The sequence below is a fragment of the Parasteatoda tepidariorum genome, chromosome 7, assembly GCF_982258835.1.
Source record: "Parasteatoda tepidariorum strain Cologne lab strain chromosome 7, Ptep-v5.0, whole genome shotgun sequence".
NCBI lineage: Eukaryota > Metazoa > Arthropoda > Arachnida > Araneae > Theridiidae > Parasteatoda > Parasteatoda tepidariorum.
The window spans coordinates 46,115,621-46,127,851 of NC_141761.1; the positions used below are offsets into that span (position 1 = coordinate 46,115,621).

Below are 12,231 nucleotides of genomic sequence, written 5' to 3' on the forward strand. Positions count from 1 at the left end.
TCTGCTGTATTTTGAGGATTACGAAGTTTTTCCCAGAACCAGCTAATTTAACCGGGTACCCAGTGTCGGGTAAAACTCACTTATGTTTGACAGAACCATGTTCAGATTTACTGTAACGTTTAAACTATTCATGAAAATAATTGCAATTTTAGAAATGCATGTATTCTATCAGATTCTTAATAACCAAGCTGAAATTACTGGTTGAGGCACACTGAACTTTACTCTTGTGCAGAATTTTAACTCAGTGAAATTATGGTAAAGTGGTCACCTTAATTTACTCATTCCACGCTATTTTATTTAATTTCATTTTATTTATTTATTTATTTTACTACACACACATAAATAAGTTTCGGCTGTTTCAGTTAATTATTCAACGAATTCAAATTTTCGTTAATTAAAAAAATTACAATTATTTTTTTGACTCTTAGAATTGGTATTCGCGATCGCAACGCTCGAGTACGCCGTCTAGCGGGAGCCTGTAAATATCAGACATTAATTTATCACGTTTTCATTTAGTTCCATCAAAATCGTTGACCGAATCAGACGCCATTTTTTAGCAGCAAATAAGAAACAAAATTTCCCTAAGGAAAAAGCCGAAGAACTTGAAAAAAATCTCCAGAATATTAGTAAATCTTTCAGGAACAGAACACGCCAAACATTTGAAGAAAAATTCCTCAAAAATTTTTAATTTCAATTATCAACAAACTTGCAACTGATGACTTCTGATTTTGGATACTGTTTCAGATGTGTGTATTAAGGTAAAATGCATTTCTTCTGTCTTCAATTCATTACGAATTAAAGTGAAGTCAACATTGCTTTCGTCATTCCAGTGAATAAATATGAATTCAGAACATACAGAATTGTAATAGTTATAGCATATTCTTCTTCGTTATAGAATAGTATATATTTCTGTATCCATATAATTCGGAAAACAACAATAAAAAATTATCCAAGTTACATGAAATAGTGCCATTTGCGCTGATTCCTAATTAATTTTAATCGTTTTCTTGGTAAGTTTTTTTTAGTTATGAAAGAATAAGTTCAACTAGAATTCAGCTATTCTGTTTTTAGCCACATATTCAAATTCATATCAATTATAAAATTTTGCTGTGTAGTATGTTATCTAAAAGTAATGAAGGGATTAACTATGTATCTATTATTTGAGAATAAAATTTTCAAACAAGGAACTTATCATTTTGGAATTCTCCGGGAATTATAAATCAGGTAAGTGCAATGATTTTTACAATAAAAAATTTGCTTGTAAATATTTTTTTTTCATTTGATGATGGTTCTCTACAGAATGGTTTTTTACGTCTGATTAAGAACTATAAGAATAATAAAAAAAGAAACAATATGAAAGTTTTTATTTCAATGCAAAAAATTCTTAAAATCGTTTTTTCATCCTAAGAATTCTTTATTTTCCGTTTTTTAGTTTATAATTTTTTGATAAAAATTGTTCTCAAAATACTTTTTTTGAAAAATTAAATGGTATAACATTATGTGTTTATGTATACTTCTTGTATATTCCAATGTTTGAAGTAATATGATTCAGAAAAGTATGGAATAAAAATTCGGTACTTACGTATTAACGCCACCGCCGCTACAGATTTGGCGGTTTTTAAGTGCCGCCAATCTACACTTAAAATTTTTGCGACAATTCATAAAATAAAACACTTTATTTAAAATCAAAATAGTCAATCGGATTTCGGTGGAAAATGAGCCGATATAGAGTTTAGCATAGATACAAAACAATCATATCGCCATATGAACTCTGATAAATAAGATTTCAAATGAAATAACATTTCCAAAACGTACATTTACCAAGATAAAGTTTCATGTTGTGGGAATTGGTACATTTTAGTTTTTTCGGTAAAATATCTCCCTCCTGAAAAAATAAAATTGCATCTTGTTTTGTTTTTGACGAATCCCAAAGACGAATTTTCGTAGCACTAAAAATGGCGACAAAAAAGAATTGTTTTTTTTGTTTTTGTTTCGTCAGCATTCTTTATTTTACGTTTCTTAGTTTCTAAATAATGATTTTTATTGAAACTTGAAATTTTTTGATAAAAATTGTTGTCAAAAAAGTTTGTTTACACAATCAAATTTCATAAAATTATGAGGTCTATGTATACTTTTTGTTCATTTTAATTTTTGAAGTAATATGATTCTTAAAACTATAGAATGTAAAGTTTAAATGGGCCTTTCATGCTATATCATTAAATTTAGCAATACTATTTCTCGGGCATTAGGTTTTAACTCTTATAAGAATATACATATTTTTTTCTGTTAATGTACAAATATTTTTCCGATGTGTTTTGGATATTCCTTCTCTAATAGAAAGAGATACCATTTTGTTTTCGGTTGTACAAGAAAGAATATCAAGCATTTTTCTTTTTTAAATTTAATAAGCCACATTAAAGAAGGAACGTTGCAATGCTACACGCTACATTAACGACGTCTCCAGAGTAACTGAAAGACGGTTCATATAGAAATCGCAGGTATGCGTCTCATACAACAACGCCCCCTATAGTTCGTTGCGATCGCGAATTAAATTTATATTTTTAATGCATATCTTTAGATTCTGTCTTTCTTTTTTTAATTTGTGCAATATTCAATAAGGTATTACCGAAATAAAATGGCAGGCATAATCATTTAAATAAACATATATTTCATTATAATGAAGCTTACTCAAAAATGACGAGCTTCTTCACGCTTTAATTTTTTTTATCCTTAACTAACAGCACGAATCTAAGTATTTTTGCATTTAATTAACTATTAACCTGCATCATTTTACTGGAAAATATAGTTTTGAAAAATTAATTATAATTATTTTTAATGCAAAGTTGATACATGAGAACTAATGTAAAACTAATGTAATAATGTAAAAGTGACACAGCAAGTTTTAAGTAATTTACGAAGAGTTTTCATACAAATGTACAATTTTGTAATCTGTATTATTAGATTACATTTAACATACGTGTTTTTTTTATTTATTTCAATTAATATATCTAATTTAATTTATTTATTTTAATTAATTTAATTCAATATATCTTATTTAATAAATTTTATTCATTATATTTTATTATATTTATTTAAATTAATTTATTTAAATTAATTTATTGTATTCTATTCGTTTTATTTTGTTTGTTTTTTATTTCATTTTTGTTAATTAATTTATTTAATTTATTCATTACATTTCATTTGATTTTATTCCATTTTACTTTATTAATTTATTTATTTTACAACACATACATAAATTTTCGACTGTTTCAGTTAATTATTCAACAAATTCCAATTTTCGTGTAATAAAAAAATTACAATTGTTTTCTTGACTTTTAGGATTGGTATTAAATCTATATCTTTAATTCATATGTTTAGATCATGATGGAAGAAGAAATGCAGACATTCGAGGCTGAAACAAAGAAAAATGCTACTTCCTTTGCATGGGAGAACTTTTATTCATGGAACAAGGATGCTTTTAATTGGTTCCATTCTAAGTCCAAAAAAACTGATGTAAAAGTAGAAGAAACGGAGGCTGAGGTTAAGTTTTTATATGATAGATATCCATAGTGTTTTCATTTTCAAAAATATTGACGTTTAGACTGAACAACTGATATATAATATTAAACTATAAACTATATAATAGTCAATTACAATGCAGGTAATAGTTAACTGCAATGTATATAATTGTCAACTATGCTGAGAAAAAAAAAGAATGGTCAAAACTAACAGAATATTGTAAAATTTACCATTCTTCTGCCTCTATGGAAACACTAAAAACCTCGATAATTTTTACAAAAGAATTTGTACAAATCAACTATAAAATATGGTCTTATAATCTGTGATAGAATTTGGTAAATGCCATGAAATTTGGTACTTTTATCATGATACCTTAGGCAGGGGTCCCCAACCCTATGCCCGCGGGCACCATGGCGCCCGTCGATCGGTCTAGGTGCGCCCGCTGCTTGTGCCCAACGATAAAATATTTCAGTTTTCCATTTCCCCATAAAATGTTATGCAAATACATACATAAGTACGCTAGCTCAGTAAAGGTAAAGTTCTTGATAGATTTCTAGATTTAACTGAAGAAATAAAAAATTATCTTGGTGCCTAAAATTTTTAGATCTAAGAGATCCTCTTTGGCTAACAGATTTGTGTTTCATAACGGAAAAATTAAATAATTAAAACTTGGAGCTGAAGGGAATAAACAAACATATAGCAAGAATGATAGGGGCTATAAACTCGTTCAGAGCTTTTGTGGATATCACATTTGAAAATGAAGTCTCTTGTGCATTTTCCATACATGATCAATTTGAAAAGCGCTTTCAACAGTTTAATATCATCGAGATATTTCATCACATATTTTGTAAATCCTTTTACTAACCAAATAAACGTAACCGTAATAGCAACACACATTTCAGAATTTCTTCAAGTAAGGCGAGAAGTGGAGATAGAAATTTTGGATCTTCAGAATGACATTATCCTCAAAACTATTATATCAGATGAGAAATTCTGGAATATAGTTGTCAGAAATGAATTTCATTCTTAAAAAGAGCAGCATATAAAATAAAGTCGCTTTTTGGTTCCACATACTTGTGTGAATCACTGCTTTCGACAATAAATATCATAAAATCAAAATATAGATCCCGACTTACAGATGAACACCTTGACGATTGCTTGCGAGGAGGAATTTCACCATATTCTCCCAATTATGAAGAGCTGGCCAATGAAATGCAATGCTAAAGACCACATTGACTGTATTTTATATACTTTATAAATAATTTTTATGCTTCGTATGGATTGAAAAAGCAATTTAGTAATCATTTATTTTACACAAGAATATTAATACTAAATAAATTCCTAAGTTAAATTAATTTTTAAAATAAAGTTTTTTGAGCATTATATGTAGTGTGTATTATTACCTACGTCTATCAACTATAAATTTATCTAAAAAAAATAAATGGTGCCCGCCATTCGACCGATATTCTGGTATTTGCTCTTAGGTACAAAAAGGTTGGGAACCCCTGCCTTAGAGTAAGACATAAAAACCATTTATCGGCTAAATTTATTTTATAGTTCTGTATTTTTTACTAAATGTTTGGTTATGAAAGCTTTATTTTGAAATCCAGAATTTCCGGTAAGCCATTATCATATGAACGGAAAAAATTACCAAATAAATAATTTAAATACCGCATATTTCGGAGTTTATAACCAAAATTGTGCGTTTCGTTTCTTTCAGAAATGTCATTATAATACAATACTGTAACTTTATCAGAATTTTTTACACCATGTTGTGTATGCGCAATTAGTATTTTAATTAATATTAATTAAGTTAGTTTAATTAGGAAGCAAAAACTTTAACATGAGCGCTTCAATTGAAAAATAACTAAGTAAATAAAGAGATGACAAAAAAGTGAAATTATAGTGTTTCCAACTATAGTTTTAAGTATGAAGTCGAGTAGGGCTTGCTCTACAACGTAAAAACAGCTGCTATATTTTAAAAGAAGGAAAAGTTTAACCGGTAAAAATGCCAGAGAATTAAAATATGTACAGTAAGCAAAAGAAAAAGATTGTCATCCGGAATAACTTTTTAACTAAATATTAGATTTTCGCAAAAAAAGTGCCAAGCATATTAATTTAAATAGTCAACCTTAAATATACTAATTAATTAATGCTTACTAATAATTAAAATACTGAGTCAAGCACAAAAATCTACTTTTCCTGAATGTTTAATTTCTCTCAAATATTGATATCTGTTGTAACATCACCAAATGATAAAACGCTCAAAAAAATTCACAATTACTCATATATACTTTGCATTCTAGCCAACGTTTAAAAAATTTTTTTTTTCTTTTTTGCTTTGAAACTCTAAATTAGCAACCCCGCTGATCAATGACCAAATTTTATTAGTAATTCTGAATATATTAACTAACGAAAGACTATTAATTACATTTAAAGTAAGTAATGTTCTAAATTGCATAATAATTACTTAAAAACGTTTTGTGAATTAATGAATGAAGAATGATTTTTTTCATTAAATGATTTTAGCAATATTAGTCTTAAAATTGGGTCTTAAATCAAACAATGAAATTCACATAACTGCAGTGTTATAGTTTGCATAAGCTGAAAATGAATTAGCTGAAATAGGTTTTTCATTAAAACAAAAAAGAAGAAAGAAAATAAACGTTGAAAATAGTTATCAGAGAAATACTTCATCAGTGGTGAATTTGAATACTTTTATTCGATGCAGATTGGTACTAAATTGCTTTCATAAATGCATCTTATTCATAATTCATTCATTTTATTATTATACAAATCATTGTTTTAAAATTTCATTCTTAAAAAGGATCTTAATAAAATAATTTTATGAAATGACTGAAATACTAAATAAATTATGAATTCTTAATTGAATATAAATTTAATAACAGGTTTCGAAAATCATAACTGGTTAAAAAATTTAATAACACTCGAAAACCATAAGACTTTTCCTCGGAACTCTAGGGTTCCACGGAACACCTTTTAGAAGTCGTTGGTCTACGCATATAAAAACGAATTTCGATAATTACGGTAACATGTATGTTGCGAACTAAGGACGGAACATATTTCCAGCAATGGTGAAAGCTCTACTTAGTTCGAAAAATTATAAAATCTTTTTAGTCCAGATGTTTATCGTTTTGTAGCAAATTTATAATTTTTGCAGCTCAAAGATGTTATTACTGACATGAAAGAAATCTTGCTCAAAGCTAAGGTATGCAGCTACCCGTCAACTTTCCTCCAGCCTTGTACATTAAAATCAGAGCAAGGTAATTATAAAATTCCATTCCCCCAAAACCACAGTATATAATATTCTGCTTTTGAAATTTGCTGAGGGGCGTAAGATGAAAATATTTTAAACTGTTAATATTGTAACTGAACTGCGATGGTTCAGTGGTAAAAGGCACTGAGCTATCATTGCGAATGATTGGGATTTGATCCTCAGTAACGACTTGGAAAACCGCACCCAGCTTCATATCGATGGGTACCAGCTGAAATAAAAGCGGCTTGTGCGTAATGCTGACACTGCTGTTGTTCTTCAAATTGTAGGACCATAACTTTATAGCTTATTTGGAGAATACTTAAACATTGTAACTATTTTCGCATTTTTCTCCAAATTCGTCAGATCAACATTATTCATTAAGGTGCGATCAAGTTGTTTAAGGTGTTTTCAAATTTATTTAGCACTGAGAAAATAAGTATGATCGAAACTACAAAATTTGCGCTGTTTTCTGGTTCTATAAGAACTCCAAAACGATCATTGTAAAAACTTTGGTGTATTTTGGCCAAAAATGGTGGGAACCAAAATGTGGTGCAGTGAAACACCCTCTTGGTCTATTGTTTTGGTATACCAATGTTCTTTTACACTACTTGGTGAAAAGCAGCTGCTGCAATTTTTGTCATTCAATTTTGCTATACAACAATATTAAAATTTTTAATTACATTAAAATAAGACTCACATAAGAGTCAGTAAAGTTATTTTTACAATACAAAGTAAGAATCAGTCATTTAGATGGTATATACACATTAATTCTTAAAGAAAAGTTAGTTTGCAAATCAAACATCTGCATAACACAGAGAGAATTTTAAGACGAATTCGAACTAGACTTAAACAGACGGGGAGAAAATTGAAATTATGCATTATTAAAATAAGTTAAGGCAGTTCTCAGAGATTTAAAATATAATTTTCCTTATTACATAACCAAAAACATACATACATGTTTAAAGGTGAAATTTATTCCCATTTATCAATACCAGCGTTGAAAATGACATCAAATTCTCGCCAGTTCATTCCAGATTGTAAACAAACTGCTCGCAATATTCCACTTGGTGTTTCTTGTTTCAAGGAGTGCCAAACATTGTTGTTTTCAGAAAAGTAAGGAATTCTCGTGGTGTACAAGTTTGAAAATTTGGTGCAAGTTTATTCAATCTTAATTATTTAGACTTAAATTTCCCTGTTTAAACCGGATATGAATGTTCTATTTAACATTAACCCGGAATAAAGTGTTCTATCCCACAATTTTTCTAGTTGTTCAACATCATATTTGGCGAGATATTACGACATAGTGTTTACAGTATAGTTTTTAGCCCAGCACTTTCATACTGATTTAGGTTATGAAATTTCCAATAAAATATATTATTATTAGCCGGCTCTTCAGTGCTTAGAAACTGCACTGGAAGACAGTAAACATGGAATCTTTACTACCATTATTACGTTTGGATTAGAACCTAGACCAGTAATTCGAAAAAATTATAAATTTTCCCGATGCGATATTATGTGATGGCAATTTTTTTCCTGTTATAGGTAGTATAAAATGTTTTTAATGACCTCCAGACCCGACTTTGTTTGTTTCAACTAGTTTTCATCAGAATACAAAGATTATAATTTGCTATGCACTTAAGAAATTCGAATATAATGAGGAACATCAAGATAATTTGCATAACGTTTTTTATTATTATATAGTCATTACTACTTTTGTAAAAGTTCTGCCAAAAAGTTTATAGCTTTTATGATTACCTTTGCATATATCTTGAAACAGAAACATTTTTTTCATCATCGTTACTAAAAATATTCACTGTTTAAAATTTTTAAAAATTACATGAAATAAAAAATATATACATAATAAAAACATAAATTTAAAATCATTTAAGCAGTGCAATAGTAAAAAACCTAATACAAAAATACAACAAAAATAAAGGAATAGCAAGCAAACAATTCTTACAGAAAAAGTATAACAACTACCTGGCTTGAACCGTCGAACTTTTGAATAACTGATACATGGGTTTTTCCTTTGCGCAATGGCTGTGAAGTCGAGTGCATGATTTGACTTCAAGTTCACGCATTTGAGACTATTATTTATGCCCCCTTTTCTTATGATAAATTTGAAGAATTTTATGTAGAAGAAAAAAATAATTAGAAATGGTTAAATTACTTGATTAAAAATTGAGTACATAATCGTACTTTTATGAACATCGTGCTGCATTTTTAATAAACCTTACTAGAAAGCATAGTAAACAGATTAAAATGTTCATTATTCGTATACTTGGTGAAATGTATTTCTATCACAACCTTAAATTAAAAAATAAGTGATAAAATAAATGGTAAATTCTGAAGAATAGTCTGATATATTTTATTGAGTTTTTAAAAGTATGACATGAAAACAATTTCTTTATATTGATTTTATTTAAGTGCTATATTGATTCCTGCAAATGTGTGGAATGAAAACTGTAATTTCAAAAACCACAATTTCCGATTAACCATAACCATGACAAACGCAAAAGTGATCAAATAAATGGTTCAATTTTTGATATTTACTACCGAAATTCTAGTTTTCTTATCAGATATGTCTATAACATACTATGATTTTATTTACCGAAATTTTTTCTCAGCAATACTTAGATGTAATTGTTTGGTATAATTGCATTTGAAAGGGAAAAATAACTGGTAATAATTATTTAAAATATGCATTAAATTTATAATTATATTTTTTAAAAAAAGTACATAAATCATTTAATAGACATGTTGTTTATTCAGATTATCTATTTTGAAAATAGAGTTTCTGTTAAAAAAAATTCAACTTGAAATATTACACAGAAACAGATCTGTTTAGTATAAAATGTTACATCTCTTGCAAGGTGTCAAATTTTAAAATCGGATTTGTATCATCTTTACTATTAAGCATTCAGAAACTGAGATATATGCGCAAACGAAATCAATTTCATTTTATGCATCCATTAAATTTTAATTTCATGTAATATTTGATTTTAGATGTATTTGATGTAATGGAAAAATCACGAAATTATCAGGAACTCCAATATTTTTGGACTCAGTGGCGAGATGAGACGGGAAAGAAAATCAGAGCAGATTATCTTCGATACATTGATCTTAATAATGAAAGAAATCAACTACTTGGTGAGATAATCTTGATAATAATAAAATTTATAAACAGAAGAGAGAGTGCAAAATCATATTTTTTTTCACCAAAACCCCAAAAATATGTCTCCATATATTAATCTATAAATATTCATATTCTCTAATATATGTTGTTTAGAGTCCTTTAAAAAATGAAGTAATGAAATAAGCACATTTGCAGTTACAGATTTCCTTTTAAGTGAGAAAAAAATCTTTATCTTGGTACAAACTCTAATGAATCTTTATCTTGGTACAAACTCTAGTAAACAAACTCTAATGAATGATTTGATTCATTTCATGACCAGCGTTATTCAGATGATCGGCTAACAATGTTTAATTTTGTAATCTAGTAATGTTGAACCCAACATAGCAGAAAACAAGAAATTTTTAATCGCTCATTGTGCTCGAGCCACCAGTGTGAAAAACTTTCTGATGGATATTACCTACATTTGAGCTACATGTAAATGAAAACAGTGAGAACAGGCAGTTTTATTCGAAACGACCAACCATCTTTATGGCTCGCGTTATTAGAATGTGCTTTATTCATGTAATAATTCGATAACCCTAAATCGAGGTAATAGTGATAACCCTAAATCGAGGTAATATGAATCAGTTTGATGGGATGCATTTCTAACAATCACCTTTCATTATCTTTAGTTTTCAGTTTCATCGTTTTACCAAACTGCTTACGTTGTTTCGCCTTTGCTGTGGTTGTTGTTGACAATGCTTCGTCAGATTATAATGCGATTTTCAATTTTTCATAACTTAAATACTTAAATATGTATGAAATTATTGAACACTATGTATCGTAAGCTTTACAAGCATTGCTAGCAATTTAATCATATTAATTATTTTATCAGGTAACTCAAATGCGCAACCTAGATTTGCAGTAGATGAAAAATACTTTTTGATGTTGGAAACTCTCAAGCCATTATACAGAGAACTACATGCTTATGTGAGACGAAAGTTAATTGAAAAATACTCTGAATCTTACATAAAACCTGATGGTCCTATACCAGCCCATTTATTAGGTAAAACTTTTGGAAACTTTTTGATTAACTTTCATATAATCTGCTTAATGTTTCCACAAAGATTATTGAATTTTTTAATGCTATATTTTTAAACATTTTTGTTTATATTTCAGATAGTATCTTTGTTACCTGGAAAAAGCCATTATTTTCAAAAAGCATATTATTCAAAGAAATAAATAATTTTCTTAAAATTTATGAACTTGCAACATATTAATGAGTTCTTTTCTAATTTTAGGGAACTTGTGGGCTTATTCTTGGATAAATATATATGACCTTGTAATACCTTATCCGAATAAGAAATCGGTAGACGTGACAAAGGCAATGCGTGAAAAGGTAATTGAAAATATGTGTTATTAAAATAAATGATGGGTGACGAAAATCTGTACCATAACCCTTATAACTAATAAGTAAAGTACTTGAACATGATTCATGGACTGAAAAAATTCCGGATAAAAAGTACTGGCAGTCTGAATGCAGCTTATCTATCTTACCATTCAATCCGTTTTCACCTTAAAATTCATGCCGTAATTTTTACAGTGATATTGCTTATAATACACGTATAATAATAATGTACTATGATAAAGTTAATATTACTGTAATCATTATGGTATTTTATGCTTTTTGTTCTGTAAAATGTTGCGATAAAATTAAAATTGACTATAAACGGCAGCGGCGCAGTACTTTTTACCGTAATTTTATTAGGAAGCTCTCAAAGTGGAACCATGTGCTACAGGTATATCATTCAATCGGTATACATTGTACAGGTATACTTCGGTGTCGGAATATGTATCGGTACACATACTGCAAGTCTATTATTTTCTTCTATGGACTTATTGGATAAGCACTCCCCTCTCGTTGGTAAATCTGTTGACTAGTCTTTGTCCTCGAAGATTTGTTAAGAGATCAAAATGGGCAAACACCAGCTCAGTTCTTTTGTTGCTTCAAATAAATAAATCAAATAAATATCATTTTTAAGATCGAGACAAAGACACAAGTTAACACCGTTATAACCAGCTATTTTTTTAGTCTTCGTTGAACTTGTGTATGTCATTGTATATTGAAAGCTCAATTTGAAGTGTCATATTCAGTGTTCAATGTTCTACATACTAATTAAACTGCATTTAAGGTTTTTCTCAAAATCACCTAAGGAGCCTAGTGGTACCGGAAGCCTTTATTCTCCATTTCTTTATCGCGAAAAGGACATTGCTCATTGTGTCTCTGAAATATAGATACTTCCTTGGAACTGAGTGGTAT

The 12,231-nt window shown here is 28.7% G+C and overlaps 1 protein-coding gene across 1 annotated transcript in view; it reads left to right on the forward strand.

Annotated features, from left to right (window-relative positions):
* LOC107444859 (angiotensin-converting enzyme) overlaps positions 1–12,231 on the forward strand; it is a 29,691-nt gene that overhangs the window by 3,383 nt on the left and 14,077 nt on the right. The window contains exons 3-7 of the mRNA XM_087167807.1: positions 3,379–3,540; positions 6,701–6,803; positions 9,803–9,946; positions 10,807–10,977; positions 11,213–11,310. Of these exons, the coding sequence (XP_087023933.1) occupies positions 3,379–3,540; positions 6,701–6,803; positions 9,803–9,946; positions 10,807–10,977; positions 11,213–11,310 (678 nt within the window). The remainder of the gene's footprint in view (positions 1–3,378; positions 3,541–6,700; positions 6,804–9,802; positions 9,947–10,806; positions 10,978–11,212; positions 11,311–12,231) is intronic.